The sequence below is a fragment of the Astyanax mexicanus genome, chromosome 2 (assembly GCF_023375975.1).
Source record: "Astyanax mexicanus isolate ESR-SI-001 chromosome 2, AstMex3_surface, whole genome shotgun sequence".
Classification (NCBI taxonomy): domain Eukaryota; kingdom Metazoa; phylum Chordata; class Actinopteri; order Characiformes; family Acestrorhamphidae; genus Astyanax; species Astyanax mexicanus.
The window spans coordinates 17735345-17757762 of NC_064409.1; the positions used below are offsets into that span (position 1 = coordinate 17735345).

Below are 22418 nucleotides of genomic sequence, written 5' to 3' on the forward strand. Positions count from 1 at the left end.
TCAAATCCAGTTTCCAGCCTTGGACTATGAGGTCAATCAGTTACAAAATCATGTTTTTCTAAATCTTAAGAGAGAACAAAATCCTAAGTTCAAGTTTGAAGACTTTGAAAAACCCTTTGATTGGTATATAACAGGGGTCTCCATTTAGCCAATCAAGATCTTCCAAGGACAGTTGATAATTGAATCAGATGAGGAGCATTAGGATTGGATCCCAGGTGTACAGAGAAGATTCCTCAGGGTTTGGGCAGGCTCTAGTAATTGGCTATATCAGTAAGTTGGATTTATTTTATTGCTGTGAGAATCCCCATAGTTGTGCATTGCATGCTGTGTATTGTAGGTTGAGATCACTGATGGTTAAAAAATAAAAAGGTTACAAAAAGTCTGAATTCTGTCAAACTGATAACATTGAGGGAGTTAATGATGCCCTGCAAAATATGCCACAATATGATAATAATAGCTACTATTTAAGACCCTCTGAAGTCACAAAAGAACCACTTAGGCGTTTTCTTCAAAGAACCATTTTGGTAAATGAGATGCGTGAGTGTAAAGAACCTTTTGAAAGAATATAGAACCTCCAGGTAAAACCCTTAACTCTCTTTCTTGAGTTTTCAACTTCAGCCAAAATGCTACACCTCCTTCAGTTCAGCTAATCAGGGTCTTCTGAAGGCAGTAATTAATTAGTTGGATCAGGTGGAGGTGGATTAGGGTTGGATCCAAAGTCTGCAGGGAAGGCAGCTTTCCAGGAGCAGGACTGGTTTGGGCCAAATACCTAAGGGGTTGGGTAGGCTCAACTTAGAGGCTATGCTAGCACTTAAGCTTTCTCTATCACTAAGTGATGCCACTAATCCTTCACTGGCTGGTATTTTAAAGAACTCTTGTTATAAATGAGATCTGTGCACATTAAAAACCATTTGATAGTATAAAGAACATTTACAAACCATAGATATAGCTTTGGAAAGAACCCGAAACTGGTATTGAATAGTGGTCTACAACTGTATTTCTGGAGTTTTTTGGAGGTGTACATCAATACCAATGCCAGAAAGTCTTCATACCAATGAAGACCTTCTGGAGGCAGTACTTAAGTAGTTGGATCAGGTGGGGTGGATTAGGGTTGGATTCCAAGTCCATCTCCAAAGCAGAGATGGTGAATCACCAGGAGCAAAGCCACTAAAACCACTGGTGCTAAACCTTTACATAGTGAGATTGGGTTGGCTCAACTTGGAGGATTTCCTTATCACTGTGGGGTTTCCCAATGGCTGTATGACATATTAATGCAATGCATGCTGGGTAATGTAGTTTTAGAACGATGATGGTTCAAAAACTTGAAAGGTAAAGATCAGGAGGTGTGGATCCAAAGTGTACTGAGATTCCTGGGATTCCAATTTTACATTGGATAATAAGCAAATACCTGTTTTTTTATAGTTTTACCTGGTTTGGTTGGGCTCCTATAGAATTTTTTCATGTTCTGTGGGATTTCCCAATGGCTGAATAATGTATTTGTGTAATAAATGCTGGGTATTGCAGTATGAGACCATTCATTGTTGAAAAACAAACAAACAAAAAAAAACTTCAATCAATCCAATGATACCAACTGATCTTATAAAAAGAACATAAGAAATAGTATTAACCTTCTGAGTCAAATTCAATGTTTCTAATAAAACCTTTTTGCGATTTCTGTTGTGAAACAGATGACAATAGTCTGCATCAACTTTGTAATTGATGCCAAAATTGGTCCAAACCATCCAAAAGAGTGTTTTTACACTACGGTACCATGGCTGAGTTGATCCAAAACCAAGAACACCATATTTTTGGTCAACCCAAATTTTGGTCCTATGGTCTAGACCATGTTTGTGGTTTTGGTTCAGCCCAAACTGAAAATTCAGATGGTCCTGCCCAAAAACTATAAGTATGAAAGCACATTTAGGCACTATGGGAGGCACAAGACACAACCTCAATCTCCTGTGCACTGTAGTATTGCAAATATATTATTAATATAAACATCCTGAAACACTGAATTTGACAAATGAGTGTTAAAATAAATGATTCTATTAGACCTGGAGAAAACCCCTGTTGATTGAAAGTAGGCCACCCTGCAAAAGTAGAAGCTGGACAAAAAAAATGCAAACAAATTTCAGCAACCAGCAACCTGGAACATGATACTGAGATTCTAGTTTAGCAACTGGATTCTTCTTTCACATATTTAATTTATTCTTAAAATATTTCATAATAAAAAAGTATTTCATGTAAATGATTTCTAAGACTTTCGTAACTCTCTCTGCATGTGTCAGCACTCTGATGGCAGCACTGTGCAAACAAACACAAGCACAAAAATAAATTAGATAAAATCCATAGAGAAATGACTCAGGTTTTTTTTCTACACCTTTACAATACAATAGCAAATAGCGATTTCCATGGCTCTGCATACTAAAGTGGGATATAAAGTTCAGTTCTCACTGATCGATCGCTTGCTTCTTTTCTCTTTTCTCTTTATTTTTTTTTTCTCGCTCCGTCTTCTGTCCTTTTCTCCCCATCCATCCATCCATCTGTTTAGTATAGAAGAGTCATGATTCGTTTCTTTTTTTTTGTTTGTTTTGTTTCTTTTTCTTTTCAATGGGTCTAAAAGGAGTGGTGCTGTTGGTGGTGGAGGAGAAGAGCAGGACAGACCAGCATGAAACTGAGCTTATTATCCACATTCTATCACTGCCATTTGCACCACGTTATTCATGTTAAATAAGGTTCTCTACAAAGATACAACATATAAAACTGTTAAATATATAACTGTAGGCCTTTCAAAATACATTTAATGACTTTTTTTTCCTCCTCTGGCAATCAGAAATGACAGTATGTAACTCGTTTTTTTTTTTTTTTTTCGTTTCGTTTTGTTCAATATTCGCTTTTTGTGTCTGAAGATGATCAGCGCTGTACTCTTTAACGGTAACCAACCATGCTTATTGCAAATTGTCCCAAATGTTGCTACTGAAAAATGCAAATCCGATTTTCTTTATACACATACATTATGTATACAGTACCTATATTTTCCGTTTTTCAAAATACAGTGGTGGGCTCAGTCTGAGAAGACCAAAACAAAAAACAAAAAAAATGTCTGCAAAGTATTAAAGGTACTCCTCAGATTACGTTGTCCGTTGTCGAGCAGTTTACTCGGTTTGCTTGCACAGATCCGAAGCCTAAACGCCAGTGCTTTTACATAAGGGGGCACTGGTGCGTAGTGATGGGAAATTCGGGAAATCGGGTTCCGATTTCAGTGCCAATTTCCCCACTTAATACATCCTCTCTGAACTCCCATTAGTTAAGATGTTACTTGCTTGTTTGTTTTTATGTTTGTTTGCTTGTTTGTTTGAAATTCTTCCTCTTTGGTCTGTAAAAATCGTTCAGAGAGTGCCAAAGTTGTACTCCAGAAGAAGGCCTATTCACAGAGCGGGCAGTTCCACTGGGGGGGGGGTCTTCACAGTCTCAGGTTGTAGCAGAACCTTAGGTTCTCCAGGTCTCAGGTCTTAAAGCACTTAAAGCAGAGTCCTCAGCGAACATCAACGAAAATCCGAAGAAGAAAAAAAAAGAAAAGAAGGGTGCAGGCGGACGTCCAGTAAAAGTCCAAACAAGGTAGGTCCCCTCGCACCCCGCGGTCCGAGAGGCTCTTCAGTGCTCCGCGTGAGGCGCTGTGTGGACGTAAGTCCTCCGTGGCACTAGGGGGCGCTGCCCATTTACAAAGCAGAGATACAGACAGGCAGTCGGAGGCAGATGTCGAGCTGATGACAGACAGCGAGTTATATCTACAGCAGGTGGGCGGGAGCAAAGAGCCGCAGACGGGCTTCCGTAGAGTCCACACTGTAGGCTCTCCACACCTCTGGAACTTCTGCCACTGTTAGGAGACCTGCGGAACACGGGGCAGAAAAGTCACATGATTAGAACATTGTTTTATTTTTTGTACTTTTTTTCACTTTGCATTTTGAAGGGTGCCTATATATGAGATTTATAACACATTCATAAGAACTGAACAGTCATGGCATAGTTACATTGGAAAAGTAATCCGATTACTGATTACCCCTTTAAAAAGTAACTTGATTTTAAAAGTAACAAAATTAAAACTAAGGTATCACTTTTTCACCAGGACAGAGTGAACAACCAACCTTGATTTTGTCATTTTTAGTTGATACAAACTCAGAATAGTGGCACTGTTGTGTTTATGGTATTAGACAGTGTTGGGCACGTTACTTTGAAAAAGTAATTAGTTACAGCTTCTAGTTACTTCTCCAAAAAAGTAACTGAGTTACTAACTGAGTTACTCCACTATAAAAGTAACTAGTTACCAGTAAAAGTAACTATTGCGTTACTTTTGTGTTACTCGCCCCTGTAACCACCACCAACCCCCCCGTCCCCACCTTCTCAGAGCATGTTTCATAAGCCAGATGAATAGAGTTCACGACAGCAAAGGACCTCAGTGAGTTAGTGAGAGAGAAATAGTGCCGTATTTCCATCTGGAAAAGGCTGTTTTGCCACCGGAGTCCTCCTCACTCGCCATCCTGCTCCTTCTGTGTGCTGGAAACACCCACGACTATGCAGAATTCACTATACTTTCTATATTCTTTAGCCAATCATTGCTTAGGCGGTTATCTTATCCTCCCCTCCCTTGTGACTCGGGTGAGAGGACACAGGGTGTGTGTGAGGTGGAGAGCGAAGGAGGCTTGCTGTGTCAGTGTATGTGTGTGTGTGTGTGTGTGAGGTGAAGAGAGAGGGAGTCTCACTGTGTGAGTGTTTGTGTGTGTGAGGTATGTAAGTCCAACTGTCAACATTTTTCTCATTACTAAATATTCCACAGTCAAGTGTCAGTCATATTGTAACAAAGCTTAAAAGGGACTGGAAAATTAAAGCAACTCACTCTGCCAATGTAAAATGGCTACTCAAGAACAGTATAACAATGTTCAGGAATCAGTGAGAAAGTTTAAGTTGCACCGGGACTGGATACTTCAACAAGACAACGACCCTAAGCAGGCGCGTAACAGTATTAGACAGTAACAGTCATCTGGCATCATGACCAACATTCAACTTGAAATTGCCATCAATTGACATTGGTGGTCAGCTGGGAACATTCTGGAATCTCAGTCCCCAAGACCTGAATATTATTGAAAATCTGTGGTGTGATTTAAAGTGAGCTGTCCATGATCAGAAAACATTAAACCTGACTGTACTGGAGATGATAGGTAAAGAAGAATGGTCCAAAATACCTTCAACCAGAAGCCAGACTCTAATTGAAAGCTATAGGCAGCGTTTAGACGCTGTTATTTCTGCAAAAGGAGGATCTACTAAATATTGATGTAATTTCTTTTTCTGTTGGTGTGCCCAAACTAGGGCAGTAGAGCAGTAGAGCATTTATGGAATGGCCGAGCAGCTCCATACAAATCTCAGCAACATCACCAAACAATGCAATGCATGCGATCATATACTTTTTTTTTCCAGTGTATAGTGTGCTTAAGATACTGTTGTAATACTGTTGTTATAAATCCATGTCATTGTGCATCATTACTTTAATACATACAGGGGTTGAAAAATGAAACTGAAACACCTGTGATTTTAGTGTGGGAGGTTTCATGGCTAAATTGGAGCAGCCTGGTGGCCAATCTTCATTAATTGTGACCAAGCCAGCAAGTCTTTGTGATGTATCAAGAACCACGTTATCCAGGGTAATGTCAGCATACCACCAAGAAGGACGAACAACATCCAACAGGATTAACTGTGGACGCTGTAAGAGGAAGCTGTCTGAAAGGGATGTTCGGGTGCTAACCTGGATTGTATTCAAAAAACATAAAACCACAGCTGCCCAATTACTGCAGAATTCTATTCAAATGTGCACCTCAACTCTCCTGCTTCCACCAGAACTGTCCGTCGGGACAATAAATTATTGAGGTCTAAAACCAGGTGTTTCGTTTTCATTGTCCAACCCCTGTATGTATATATTTTTTATTATAGTTTTCTATGAGCTAGAATCGATTTATTGTCAGTATTCTATAAAATATCTTTAACCTCTCTTAACTCAGGGTGGAGCACCAGGAGGTCAACTGCGCTGTCTTGTTAATCATATGAGTGCAACGTTGAGATGCCAGAGGGCCGATGAAAGTGATGCATTATATCTTTTCAGCCGCCACTTAAAGCACGTAGCCTCATAGAGCTGTCAAACTGTTTTTGCTACCAGTGGCAATATTTGGAGCCGTCTGTGCCATCTGGATAATGTGTGGTCCTCTGCCAACGAGATAAGGGCACCGAGCGCTTCCAAGATGGCAAATGCCTATAATTTATAACAATGAACTCTTGACAACTGCACTGGGACCGGCCTGGCATCAAAGAGGCAGGTGTTGGATTAAAAAACGAGCATGTCTGGCGATAAACGCAGCGGGGACGCGGCAATCACCATCTAAATGAACCCCAATTTAGTAGGCTAATGCTGCAGGCCTGGCCGGGGAAGGGATGGGCTGACCCCACAGGACCGAGCCGATAGACAAGGCCACGTCATTTCTAATACAGCGCTGTAGCCCTCAGGTAATTAAGCTCAGCACAGAAACACTGCCGTACTGTCAGTACACAGCGCACCATTAGTTCCAGCTTGGAGAGTCCTGCTACCCTCCGGCAATTTACGCCGAGTAATCGCCGTATCCGTGAATTTATGTGAGAGCTGACATGGTGCGCAGAAAAAAAAAGAAGAAAGGAAAGAACGACGGCAGCAAAGGAAGATATATATTTATTTTGGGGCTTCTATTTCATATGGAAATCTGATATATATATATATATATATATATATATATATATATATATATATATATATATATATATATATATATATATATATATATATAGGCCTATATACAGTACATACACATGTAATAATGGATTATGCCATTATTTTTTAACAGTAAGTTTCAGGCACCATAGCACATTACTCAAAGCCATTTATCTCAGCGATCTCTTAGTCTGATATAGTATGAAAACAGATGCAAATGAACATAAATACAGTTAAAATTAACAAAAAGAAGGTAGGTGAGAATAAAGCCTGGCTCCAGATTTCGATGCGATCTAGAACAGTACTAGACTCCTCCATAAAAGGAGCTTTAGAGATGCTTTAATGAACACAGTGACACAAAAACAGAAAACATTTTAAAAGTATACTTTATGTATGAAAGTTATTTGTATTTTAGATCTAAGCAAAAGGTGCCTACTTTGAATAATCTAAAATAAGAAACGTATTCTGGTTTGTTTTTGGTTTACTAAATAAATTTTTTTAATATATTTTCATTGTTTGGATAATACACTCAAATAAATAAAAATAATATAAAGGACTTTAAATTGACCAAAATCATTAGACTCAATCAACCATTCTGCTTTGAGATTAATTACTGGCGCCCCTTACAGTTCTCACCACTGCACACTAAATGATGAAGTTATACATATGTGTTATAACTGATAATTAATGATTTTTAAAGCATTTACAACCTAATTAGTGACCATTAATAAACTAGTTGTAAACCATTTATAAACCCTTTATAAAGGTAGTCTTATTTTAAAGTGGTACCAAATAATTTAACTTCATTTATGAAATTATTGATTATTAAATTATTATTAGTGGTATTCATGTCTAGTTTGTGTTTTATTTATTTCTATTTGTGTTTGCAATGTGGAAATGTATGGTGTGAATTAAAAAAATAAACTAATTGGTCATTCATTATTAAGTGAAATTTCTTGTTTTCTCCAGTGTATTTTTAATTGGTTTTTAGGCAAGCCAATATGTTTTATCCAGTTACTCAATTAATCAAATCGATTTTTCAGTAGAGTACTCGATTACTAATATGCATGCACTTACTATTTTGCACTTTAGTTTTAGTTCTTGTGTATTTCTGCTGAATGGTAGTCATTTCGCCAAGTGTATTAATATTGCAGCAGTACAATAAAAGATTGTGATATTTTCTTTCGGGATATGTATGTAACCCAACCCTAGACAGGGGTTCCGAATGACTGGTCAGTTTCTGACTGATTAATCTGATTCATTTTCTAATTAACTGCGCAGTCCTACAGGTATACTGTATGTATTTGTATATTTCCATATACAAAATATATAAAAAAAAAAAATTCAGACAGTGCCAGCAGAGGATCATCATCACTTCCCTCTATCTTCAGCTTACAGTCATTCTCTGAGCTGCTAAATTATACATGTTCCTCACTTACATCCAGTTCAGTGAAGGATTCTGAACATTCTCCCCAGAACAACAAACACGAGCAATTTCCTGAGCAAGCTGGACTTAATTTGAACGCAGCGCCTGATAAATTCCTGTTTAACACTCGGAGGGAAAAGCGCTGTTCCTTGTGATCGTTCTAACAGGCAGCCGCTCTTAGCGCGTTAGCGGCCGAGAGACGCAGCCCAGACAGCAGGACACAGGGCTTCCTGAAAGCACAGTGTCATGACAGGACGCAAATTCGGTTTATTCAAAATGCCACAGACGGTCCCACCCCTGGGGCCTGCTGAATACCACAGTCGATAATTATCGATCTTTTCAATCAGTAGCCTCTCTGGCACGGGGAAAACAACATGCAAAGAAAAAAAAAACAAGAAAAAAACCTGAAAAGGCCTGTTTTCTCCCAAATTTCTTCATGCGTGGGAGGTTTTGAATGCAGGGGGAGGTGGAATAAAGAAGGGGGGTACGAGGTGTGGGTGAGAATTGCGCTCTCGCTCTCACAACTGAAGCCAGGAAGAGAGAAACTGTTATTTACCGCGCATATGGAGTTTTTCACCTGGGTGTTCCACATGGTAAACAAGCACAGTGGAGCATATGGCCTTAAGCTGACATTTTGCCTGACTGAACTCGAATAACTCCACATCTTTAAATGTCACAGAACGCCAGACTGTCTAACCACCCACTTTTTTAGAGTGGTTAATATTTATTATATATATATATATATTATTTTGAAATATAGTTGCTATACATACACATACACAAATGGTTCATAACAATATATTTTGGAGGAAAAAAAATAAGAAACCACTTAAAAATGAAGACTTTCTTTGATTTTACCAAATTAAAAACCTCTGGAATATAATCAAGAGGAAGATGGATGATCACAAGCCATCAAACCAAGCTGAACTGCTTGAATTTTTTACACCAGGAGTAAAGGCATAAAGTTATCCAAAAGCAGTGTATAAGACTGGTGGAGGAGAGCATGCCAAGATGCACGAAAACTGTGATGAAAAAACAGGGTTATTCCACCAAATACTGATTTCTAAACTCTTAAATCTTTATGAATGTGAACTTGTTTTTGTGTCTTTGCAGATCAGCAGATCAGCAGATACTCAATATGATAGAGTAAACCAACCATACCATCAACAAACACTCAATACAATACAGTATACAAACCATACCATCAACAGATACACAATACAATACAATATACAAACAACACCATCAGCAGATACTCAATACAATACAGTATACCAACCATACCATCAGCAGATACTCAATACAATACAGTATACCAACCATACCATCAGTAGATACTCAATACAATACAGTATACCAACCATACCATCAGCAGATACTCAATACAATACAGTATACCAACCATACCATCAGCAGTTACTCAATACAATACAGTATACCAACCATACCATCAGCAGTTACTCAAAACAAGACAGTATACAAAGCATACCATCAGCAGATACTCAATATAGTACAGTATACCAACCACGCCACCAGCAGATACTCAATAGAATACATTATACCAAGCACACCATCAGCAAATACTCAATACAACACAGTATACCAACCATACCATCAGCAGTTACTCAAAACAATACAGTATACAAAGCATACCATCAGCAGATACTCAATACAGTACAGTATAACAAACCACACCATCAGCAGATACTCAATACAATACAGTATACAAAGCATACCATCAGCAGTTACTCAAAAGAATACAGTATACCAAGCACACCATCAAAAATATAGTAAACAAATCATACCATCAGCAGTTACTCAACAAATTAGAGTACACCAACCAATCCATCAACAGTAACTCAATATATTAGAGTACATTAACCACACTATCAACAGTTACTCAATATATTAGAGTATACCAACCACACCATCATCAGTTACTCAATATATTAGAGTACACCAACCAATCCATCAGTAGATACTCAATAATATACTGTATACCAACCAAACCATCAACAGATACTCAATACAATACAGTATACAAAGAATACCATCAGCAGTTACTCAATATAATATAGTATAAGACCGATACCATCACAGTTATTTAATAGAATACAGCATACCAAGCACACCATCAACAATATAGTAAACAAAGCATACCATCAGCAGTTACTCAACAAATTAGAGTACACCAACCAATCCATCATCAGTTACTCAACATATTAGAGTATACCAACCACACCATCAGCAGTCACTCAATATATTAGAGTACACCAACCACACCATCATCAGTTCCTCAATATATTAGGATACACCAACCAATCCATCAGCCGATACTCAATACAATACTGTATACCAACCATACCATCAGCAGATACTCAATAGAATACAGTATACCAAGCACACCATCGACAATATAGTAAACAAAGCATACCATCAGCAGTTACTCAACAAATTAGAATATACCAACCATGCTATCAACAGTTACTCAATTTATTAGAGTATACCAACCACACCATCATCAGTTACTCAATATATTAGAGTACACCAACCAATCCATCAGTAGATACTCAATACAATACAGTATACCAACCATACCATCAGCAGATACTCAATACAATACAGCATACCAAGCACACCATCAACAATATAGTTAATAAAGCATACCATCAGCAGTTACTCAACAAATTAGAGTACACCAACCAATCCATCACCAGTAACTCAATATATTAGAGTATACCAACCAATCCATCAACAGTAACTCAATATATTAGAGTACACCAACCACACTATCAACAATTACTCAATACAATACAGTATACCAACGCAGCATCAGCAGATACTCACTATAATACTATATACTAACCATATCCATTATGTTACAGTAATGCCCACCAGCAGGAATGATGCCACAGCCACAGTTTGTTAGCGTGTTTAAGGATTCATCTTCCAGCTGGGTGTGCAGTTACTCGCTGTCTTCCCATGAGGAAATCTAATTGGGGTGGTTCAAAGCCCAGGCTGGAATTTCTTAATCAAGCTTTTCATGTTGCATTTCCCCCTGCATACACATCAATGGCCTCGTAGCCCACTGTGTCTCAATATGTACATTAAAACTGCTTACTAAAAACAACGACAACGACACGAAGAGATTAAAAAGAAGGCGATGATGTTAGCAGTACTACTGTATAGTCTATAGAACAGTATATCGTCGCTGTCCAATGAAAAACACTTATCTCCATTTTTGTAGATTTTTGGTTTACTACATAATTTGAACAGACAAACTGTCCCTTACACTGTGCCAAAATTTCTTGATGAACGGACCAATAGAAATGCTTCAAAATGACCTGAAACAAAACTCTTTTTACATTGACTTTCATTGAAAGTTTACAAGGTTTTTTCTCTCTCCTGTAAAGTTGCTGTTTTGGAGATAAGTGTTTTTCATTGGACAGCAACGATATAATCCTCATGCTTGATATACTGAACTTAACTTACGTAATATGCAGTAAAACAGTAATGTTGATACTTTCTGGACGTTTCTAATGTCCGATAATTAAAAAAAAACTGTGTGTCTGACTCAAGGAGTGGTGCTCCAGAGAAGTGTGGTCAATACTGGGAGCAGAAATAACACAATGTGATTTGATTGCATCTGTGGACAATACTGATGCTGAGAAAATCTGCACAACTCAAAGTTTCCTAACAATAGAAATGTAGGACGGGCAGTTTTATTTCCAGCGCTTGTGTTACTAGGCCAGTTAATGATGGTAGCAGATATCAGAGCAAGATTCAGGAAGGTTCAGCACTGCAACACCGTTACTGTCGCATCACTGCATCATATATAATTTCTGAGAATTCTCCTCAGTCTAATCGATCCAAGGGCCCTATCTTACTTCATTTACATGGCAAATTAAATTATGCATTGCTTTCTTACATCCTGCAGTCTATTTTTAAGCCCTCCGCTTGCTTTATTTATATAGCAAGGAAGCTTTGAATTTATCTATGCTGATGCGTGTGGTGGTCTCAGCATGAAGTGTGTTCATGTAAATTTCTGCCGTATTGCTATCTTGGCAGTGAAAAACACAGGGGTGCCACTGACTGAAAACAACCTAGACAGACATCAAAAGTTGGATGTTCATTGCTACCTTGGCAGTAAATTGTCAAAACAGCCACAGTGTGTGCCCATGGGCAACTACACAAACTATTACATTAACAATAAGCAGAATGAATAAGCACAAATGAGCAGCTCTTTTTCCTCTGCTGAAAAAGGTTGAACACATCCAGGTAGCTGCGTCATTGAAATATCAATCCGCCAGAGAAAAGTTAGAAGGCACCTGGCCCTTAAAAGGAAATGGCAAGTGTCACGCTGATTGTTTTACTTCACGTTACGCCCACAAAAAAAACCCATGATTAATTACGAGAATTAGCACATGCCTTTTGCAAGTTTAGAGCAGCACAAGGCATACTTTACCCATCATTATGATAGCAAAGACACACTCACACCTTAAATCAAGCTGCACAGATGTTGTAAGGGTGACGGCTTTCTGATAGATAGCTAAAATAGAGCCCCAAGCACTTTAATGCTCAGCATCAGCTGATATCTATTTATTTTGATCTTTGGGCTTGTATACACAATACAGCCAGGAAAATCTATTTATTTTTAGTAACAGTTTCCAGTTCCTTTGAAAGGAATCTATTGTGATTTCATGCATTTGTGTTTATGTAGTGGTATGCACTCTGGACTCTGGACTGATATCTGTTGTTTTTTGTTGACAACTGATGTGTAATAACTGTTGTATAGTGATTCAATGTGCTATGATTTGTGTTTCATTGTGTGTTTTATCACATTAGCAATAGCATGAGCCTTGACTCGATTCAGAATAAGATGTCTTAAAGTCTTAAAGACAAGAAAGTTGTTTTTTTCCTGCCTGAAAAACTGAATTTTTACAGTTTCAGATAGATAAATTACCTTTTTATCATTATCTGGATAAGATATAACAATATATTTATGCTAAGTACATAAAAATGAATGCTAACAACTCAAATTAAATGATATGTGTGCTAAAAAACTAATAATGCCTCATCGCTTTCAACAAATATTGGATCTTAATTTATTCAATTTTACATTGATATTGGGATATCCAACAGCGTTATCATGCATTACATTTTCGTCCATCTGGTGCACCATAAATTTCAAAAAATGTTTTGATGCGTCACTGTAAAATAGTTTCACACTGCAGACTCTAAATAAATTCCTTCATTTGCTTTCTGAGAACTCTCCTCAGTGCTGCTAGTAAAGGCACCTTCAACAATGTGGTTAAAATAAAGAGTGTGAGAATTGGATTGAGATTAAAATAGACAATATTGATTCACGATCTCGAATAACCAGATTAGGATAGGGACATCCTGAAGCTTCTACCTACAGCACTTTAACTACAATTGCTTTGCTTTGCTCTTTAAAGGACTACACTTTTCACAGTACCCAAATCAATGGGATGACCTAATGGAGTTTGTATGGATCGTTTAGGTCCTTTTCCTACGCATATCGCCCTTGATCTCGAGTCTCTGGAAAGGATCAGGACATCCCTATTCCTGGGGTCACTAGTGTGTCTAACACATTATCTAACTTGCATTGCAATTACTTTGCAGTCTTTAAAGGACTACACTTTAACAGCTCCTAAATCAATGGGATGACCTAATGCAGTTTGTATGGATTCTTTAGTGTTTTCTCACTTCTTTACGGGGATTGTACACCTGGGGCTGCAGCACGGAGGAGGACAAACAGGACATCCATCATTACATAATCTATTACAGTATCACCTCCCATTTAGGAACAGATGGGGTTCGTGCTCACATTTGTCTTAATTAGAGGTTTAGGTTTAAGTTTAAGCTGTACCTGGTTGACAGTGCCCACTGGCATATGCTCTTGCTGTTGCTGTTGTAGTTGTTGTAGTTGTTGTTGTAGTTGTTGTAGTTGTTGTTGTAGTTGTTGTAGTTGTTGTTGTAGTTGTTGTTGTTTGTGGTGTTGTCTGCTCTGGACCAGGGGCTGATTTTTGTCTGTCAGGTTCGCCAATGTGCTCCGCCATGTTTTAGGTGGGAATGCGGTTTGGGAGCGGGGAGATTCCATTCGCGTCATAGAGCCTGCAATCACAAGGGAGGGGGCAATGAGGGAGGTGGTGGTGGTGGCAGGTTTATGGTCAGTGGCGAAGCATGGCATAAATCACAGCTGACCCTGTCGCTGAAGGAACACGTAAGTGCTGTGTTTATTACAGCTGTGTATTGGCAAGAACTGTCAGTACAATATATATATATATATATATTATATACTATATACTATATACAGCTCTAGGAAAAAAAAAAATAAGAGACCATTTCAGTTTCTGAATCAGTTTATCTGATTTTGCTATTTATAGGTATATGTTTGAGTAAAATAAACATTGTTGTTTTATTCTATAAACTACGGACAACATTTCTCCCAAATTCCACATAAAAATATTGTCATTTAGAGCATTTATTTGCAGAAAATGAGAAATGGCTGAAATAACAAAAAAGACGCAGAGCTTTCAGATCTCAAATAATGCAAAGATCACATTTCTTTTAACCACAGTTTTCATGCATCTTGGCATGTTCTCCTCCACCAGTCTTACACACTGCTTTTGGATAACTTTATGCCTGCACTCCTGGTGCAAAAAATCAAGCAGTTCAGCTTGTGATCATCCATTTTCCTCTTGATTATATTCCAGGTCTAATCCCTGTACTGAATCATTGAAATAGGCCCCCCTTAAGTACATGAACATGAACCAATTGCTTAAGTGTTTTAAATATATATTGTTATAGTGATATTTTTAATATCCAGTTTTAGTCAAAAATAACAGTCATAGCATACAAATGCACCACCATATGCAAAAATGCTCTTATCCAATCAGAACAGTGAGATCTGAAGACTTCTATCTATCTAGGGGAAGAAGTTTCACCACACAAAGAGCTGCACTATATCATGTTCATAAATAGTGGCATAAAAAAGTATTTGCCCCCCTATAGATTTCTTTTTTTTTTTTGCTTTTTTGTCATACTGATATATGTCCTATTGTCAAACAAACTTTAATATCAGACAAAGATAACCTGAGTAAATATAAAATATATAAAAATATAAAACATATTTTTGCCTTGTATCTCTCACATGGAGACCATATTCAACCAGTCTCTTTCTTTCTTATTATTGAAACATTAACACTGACTTTAACTGAGGTAAGTGAGACCTGCAGTTCTGCAGTTAAATGTTGCTCATGGTTCTTTTGGGACCTCCTGGATGAGTCGTCCATGCCCTTTTGGAGTCATTTTGGCCGGCTGGTCACTCCTGGGAAGATTCACCAAGTTTGAATTGTGAATAATAGTCCCAAAGCCTTAGAAATGACTTTTGACTATATATTTATTTTTGTCTGATATCAAAGTTTGCTCGATAATCTGAAAAAAATTAAGTGTGCGTTACACGTGCTTTACATGTGCATTACACATATTACACTATTCCTGCATGCATCGCTCAATAAATATGACATAATTTTTTTATCATTTATTTTTCTGCTTATCTTATTTTTGCTGTTATCTTCTTCTTCGTCTGCACTTTGCCGTTTCCTTCTTCCACTTTTTGCAGCTAATATCATGGTGATGAATGTATTAATTGTTTTTTTTTACAATCTATACTGTATTGCTGAACAAAATATTGCTTATTTTAATACATCAATAATTTCTTACACCCTTTCGTGTTTACCTGAAAACGCTTGATGACATTTTGTAAAGCAGAGAGGCAGACAAATACGGAATGTTTAGCAGAACCGTGTCTCTTTTAACACAAGTTTTTTTTTGTTTGTTTTTCATCTGTTTCTTGGCGTCCGGCTAACTTGGCGGCAGTTAATGGGAGGCTGGCTGGCTAACAAAGCGAGCACCTTGTACTGGTTCCCTGCTTTGTTCGGCGTGTCTTGAAGAAGCGTGTGGTACGGAATGTTGGAGTTGGATTGATACAGAATGAAGCACTAGTGGTGGAAGTTACGGAATGCGCAGTTATTAATATTAAAGGCTGAAAACCATTTAGAGATGCTCAAATCTATTTGCATTTATTAATTAATTTCTTTTTAGAAATACTTCTCTTGACTATTTTTCTTGGTTGGAGCCTAAATATAACAATCCCAACACATGGCAGAAGAAGCCATGGCTGAGCTCATCTCTGAATCTCTGAACCACTGTTCTTTTTTTTTTATTATTTCTTTTTCTTCTTTTCTAGAATGACTTAAAATGGAGGCACTGGGGCTGGACTGCTGACTTGGCTTCACCAGATGAGAGCTGGCAGTGGGAGCTAATGGTTTGCAGCGACCGGCACTGTTTGCATGGAAAAGCAGCTGTCGTCTCAACGGCGATTCTGTTCAACCCGGGGTTGGGATGTGTCCTGCGGTGCCAAGCAGGCCCAATGGGATCAATTACACAGGCCCCAGCATCCACACCAGCACGGCTGGGGTATCTGCCATCCACGGCCTTCACCGCCGTCCCAGAACTCTGCTCCCCACCAGCCGGCCACATCTCCAAACTAGCCGTTTTTTTTTGTTTTTTTTCTTTCACAAAACACACTCGCAGAAAAGTTTGCATAGGAATTACAGCAACAGTTCTGCCAAGACATTCACACTGTTTTCACATTCACATTTTATTCTGACAGCTTATCTGCATTGTATAAAATTTCAGATTATTATCCGCAGTATCAGGTATATTCAGGTTTCCATATTTCCCCAATTTTTCCTCAATTTGGAAGGCCAATTACCCAATCTCAACCCAATCTCCACTCATATGAACGCTACCTATCACTAGTAATACCCACCCAACACTATAGATCAGCGAACAGATCAGCGAACAGATGCCTGTGGTAGTGATGAGACAAAAGAGAGCACCATCTACCCATCCAAGAAGAGCATGGCCAACTGTGCTCGCTCAGACTCCGGCTGCTGATGCCATAAAATGATGACGTGATCTGGGATTCAAAACAGTGATCCTTGTGTCATGGTGACAATTGGAGCCATATTTCCCCAATTTTTCCTAAATTTGGAAGGCCAATTACCCAATCTCCACCCAATCTCCACGCATATGAACGCTGCCTATCACTGGTAATACCCACCCGACACTAAAGATCGGCGAACAGATGCCTGTGGTAAGGATGAGACAAAAGAGAGCACCATCTACCCATCCAGGAAGAGCATGGCCAATTGTGCTCGCTCAGACTCCGGCTGCTGATGCCATAAAATGACGACGTGATCTGGGATTCAAAACAGTGATCCTTGTGTCATGGTGACAATTGGAGCCATATTTCCCCAATTTTTCCTAAATTTGGAAGGCCAATTACCCAATCTCCACCCAATCTCCACTCATATGAACGCTACCTATCACTAGTAATACCCACCCAACACTATAGATCAGCGAACAGATCAGCGAACAGATGCCTGTGCAAGTGATGAGGCAAAATACAGGATCATATACCCATCCAGGAAGAGCATGGCCAATGGTGCTCGCTCAGACTCCGGCTGCTGATGCCGTAAAATCATGACGTGATCTGGGATTCAAAACAGTGATCATTCAAAGTGTCAAAGTTACAATTGGAGCTCCAGAAGTGGCAAAAGTTTCCCTCCTGCTACTACACTGAGAGACATCATATGAAACATCATAGAGCTCATTTTAAAGGTCCAATTATGCTCGATATTCAACACAAAAACAGATATGGATGACGCCTCTTGTGAATGAGGTGTTGTTAGTGTGTGTTGTGCTGCAATGTGTGGATCAGACACAGCAGTGCTGCTGGAGTTTTTAAACACCACTCACTGTCCATTTACCTAGATGCTTCATCTTGTAGATATAGAGTCAGAGATAGCAGTTTACAAAACACTGTCCACAGGACACCATTGGTGAAATATTCTCAGTACAGCAAAGACTAAACTATCCCATCACACACTTGCCACACTGCCACACAAAGTAGCATTTCTTAACTAAAACAGCAGTAACAACCATCCTAAAGCCTGAACTGTACTTTTACCAAATCTCTGAAAACCTCTTGAATATAATCAAGAGGAAGATGAATGATCACACGCCATCAAACCAAGCTGAACTGCTTGATTTTTGCACCAGGAGTAAAGGCATAAAGTTATCCAAAAGCAGTGTGTAAGACTGGTGGAGGAGAACATGCCAAGATGCATGAAAACGGTTTTTCCACAAAAAATTGATTTCTGAGCTCTTAAAACTTTATGAATATTAACTTTATATATGTTAATATAAACTGATTCAGAAACTGAAGTGGACTCTTCTCCTAATGTAGCTAAGTACACCAACAGCTCTGTGCTAAATGCATTTCTAAATTTCTAAACCATTACAGCATTACAACATTACACATGCCTCAAGTATTTCTGACACTGTAAGCCACACAAAGTTGCATTTCTTATATAAAACAACAGTAACAGCCATCTTAAAGCCTGAACTGGACATCCCAGTTAGTTTTACATTGCCTATATTAGCTATATAGGTCAAATTCAAAAAATAAAGACATCAATTTTTTATGTGAATTTTTAAATGTGGGACAAACAGTTACAATGACCTGGTGGGTTGGACATTGAAACTGAAACACATTTAATTTGTGCCGGGATTTGGGAAGCCTTGGTTTTATGTTTTGTTTCTTGGATACAATCCGGGTTAGCACCCGAACATTCCTGTCAGACAGCTTCCGCTTACAGCGTCCACAGTTAATCCTGTTGGATGGGGTTGGTCCTTCTTGGTGGTATGCTGACATTACCCTGGATACTGTGGCTCTTGATACATCACAACGACTTCAAAGACTTGCTGTCTTGGTCACAGATGCACCAGCAAGACGTTTACCAACAATTTGTCCTCTTTTGAACTCTGGTATGTCACCCTTAATGTTGTGTGCATTGCAATATTTTGAGCAAAACTGTGCTGCTCTTACCCTGCTAATTGAACACTCTTCACACTCTGCTCTTACTGGTGCAATGTGCAATTAATGAAGATTGGCCACCAGGCTGCTCTAATTAACCATGAAACCTCCCACACTAAAATGAGAGGTGTTTCAGTTTCATTGTCCAACCCCTGTAAGTGTGTGTTGTGACAGCAGTGCTGCTGGAGTTTTTAAACACTATCTCCACTCACTGTCCTTCACTCTATTAGACACTTCAACCTACGTTAGATGTTCCACCTTGTGGATGTAAAGTCAGAGACACAGTGTACATCAATGTAAATTGTTAAAAAAATTGAATCAAACTATTGAATGCTAAACTATTCAGACAAAACAGTACACTGTATTATCTGGCCACTTGACGATTCAGCGATTCATCACATCGGTCTGCTAGCGGTTAGATGAAATCTGGAGAGCATCTTTTTCTGTCACGTCTCCAGATGGAGAGACAGAAACAATGTGGACGCACTGGCACAAGAAACAGAGTTGGGATCCTGCATCTCAGCGAAAGATCACTGATCACTATAATCAGCAGCTTTCGCTCTCGGCGGACGCCGCAGACTCAAGGCCTCTTTTCAGTGATTAAATACCCCAATCATCGCCGAGCTCAACAGCTGATTAAGAGGCACTCACACTGATGGTGTAATCAGAGTATTAGGGAGGGAAGGAGCATGCAGCCTTACAAAAGAAGACACTTAATGGGTTCAATTATTGTTATCTGGGGTGGGGGGGGGGGGGGGGGGGTTACTCCTGAGGCACCATCTAAACGCAATACCTAATTGAATACAGTTGTTGTTAGGAATGCTCCAATCCAATGTATCTTCTGCTGATACAGATAACAATGCTTTATCTGATTACTGAGTACAGATCCGATACAGATCAGGTGCTCTCAAGGCTCTTAAGGTACTCTATGGAGCTGTTTTGAGGTTGCAGTTTCCTCTGGAGGTGTGGTTTTGTATCCCACTACTGACATGGGATGGGATTTATTTCAGAAATTTAGTTTAAATTGTAAAACTCATATATTATATAGATGTATTACAGACAGAGTGTCTAAATCTATTTTAAGTGTGTATTTTATATTATTGTTGATGATTATGGCTTACAGCCAATGAAAACCCAAAAGTCTGTATCTCAGAAAATTAGAAAATTAGTCCTGCTGGAAAATGAAATTCACATTTCCATAAAAGTTTTCAGCAGAGGGAAGCATGAAGTGTTGTGAGATTTTCTTGGGGAAACACTGCACTGACTTTAGACTTGATATATCACAGTGGACCAACACCAGCAGATGACATGTCTCTCCAAACCATCACTGATTGGACTCTCCAATCCAGTCTCTCCACTCTTCCTCCAGACTCTGGTCCCTTGATTTCCAAATGAAATGCAACATTTACTGATGGTCACTGATGGTTTGGAGAGTTAAAGTAAATTTTCAGTGATATTAATTTTTTTTCTAGATGCACTGTATATATGGACAGTGGTGGATCAGTGGTTAGAGCATTGGATTACTGATTACTGATTACACAAGGTTGTGGGTTCAATATGGCCACTAAGGTCCTTAACCTTCCATAGGCATTGATCTTGGAAACAATGTAAAATAATACAACTTTTGCTCATATACAAAATGCAGCTCTGGAATAAAAAAAATAGAGACCACTTAAAAAAATGAAGAGTTTCTTTGATTTTTACTAATTGAAAACCTCTGGAATATAATCAAGAGAAAGATGGATGATCACAAGCCATCAAACCAAACTGAACTGCTTGAATTTTTGCACCAGGAGTAAAGGCATACAGTTATCCAAAAGCAGTGTGTAAGACTGGTGGATGCATGAAAACTGTGATTAAAAACCAGGGTTATTCCACCAAATATTGATCTCTGAATTATTAAAACTTTATGAATATCTAAATGACAATATTTTTATTTGGAATTTGGGAGAAATGTTGCAAAATCAGAGAAACTGATTCAGAAACTGAAGTGGTCTCTTATTTTTTCAGAGCTGTATATACATAAGAATAATATGCAGTCAATAATTATGACAACAATGCAATGGTTGTGCAACATTTCTGTCGCTAGAGTGCCATTTAAGCTCTTTCATATTTCCCAGGTTATTTTTACCAACCGTTAATGAGATCGTTCATGAACACCATTCCAACTACAGATTGTCTAGACTTATTGTGTAATTCTGTGTCAAATACAGAAAACAATGTATTTTTTCTGCATTGCTTTGGATTTTAAATGGAGTGCATTCTTCCTACTGTACATCACAATGACAGGGATACACTTGTAAACAACAAACAATCACATTTGGTCCCACACCACCTTTCAAACTACAAACCATATCATAACACCTGGGATATCTCAGCAAACATCTAGCGAACCGTCTGGCAGTCTCTTCTATCCATAACTCCACTGAACACGTAAAACATTTTTTTTAACAGACTTTATAATCTGACAGACTTTGACAAGCAATCTGATAAGCATGCTATCTAACATTAGCTGCAGACTGCGCTATGTAACTTTGGTAAAGTGGGCAAGAACAACATTTTTGAGAACTGCGTAACCTTGTTCACATGCTCATGACAAGTTGTTGTGCCCCTCCACCTCCTCATCTCCTCCATTTAATTCTCTTATTTCTCATTTTGGCTCTGCTAATAAGAGAGGGGGACTGGTTTCTTGCCGCAAACAGAAGCCACCTAAACTCTATGGTGTGTTCTCTTTTTTTTAGTATATGTTACAAACTAACCACATTCATCCAATTTAATCACATTAACCTTCAAATCTTAGATCACAAAAAATCACATTTGACTTTGCCTTGCATTATAATCAGTTCAGTATAAAGTGGCTTGCAAAAGTATTCATACTTTCATAACTTTTTCACATTTTGTGACTTTACAACCACAAGCTTAAATGTATTTTATTGAGATCTTAAGTAATAAACCAACACAAAGTAGCACATAATTGTGAAGTGAAATAAAAACGAACCCCTAAATAAATTCTAGTGCGATCAACTGCCTTCAGAGGTCACTGAATACGTTAATAGAGTCCAGCTGTGTGTAATTTAGTTTCAGTCTTTAGTCTTTAGTATAAAGACACAGCTGTTCTGTATTGACCTCAGTGGTTTGTGAGAGAACAGAAGTGAACAAACAGCATCATTAAGGCCAAGGAACTTATCAGACAGGTCAGAGATAAAGTTAGGATAAAGGGTTAGGTAATAAAAACA

General features: G+C 38.5%; 1 protein-coding gene across 3 annotated transcripts in view; it reads right to left on the bottom strand.

Annotated features, from left to right (window-relative positions):
• Positions 1-974: 974 nt before the first annotated feature.
• The window catches only part of tafa5a (TAFA chemokine like family member 5a), a 269415-nt gene continuing 247971 nt past the window's right edge, over positions 975-22418 (bottom strand). For 2 of the 3 annotated variants that reach the window (XM_049473638.1, XM_049473640.1), the window contains exons 4-6: positions 14104-14348; positions 1662-3889; positions 975-1077 (exon numbers count right to left, since the gene is read on the bottom strand). In XM_049473638.1, coding sequence (XP_049329595.1) covers positions 14340-14348 — 9 coding nt within the window. In that variant the 3' untranslated portion in view covers positions 975-1077; positions 1662-3889; positions 14104-14339. The remainder of the gene's footprint in view (positions 1078-1661; positions 3890-14103; positions 14349-22418) is intronic. The other variant, XM_049473639.1, reaches the window with a different exon arrangement.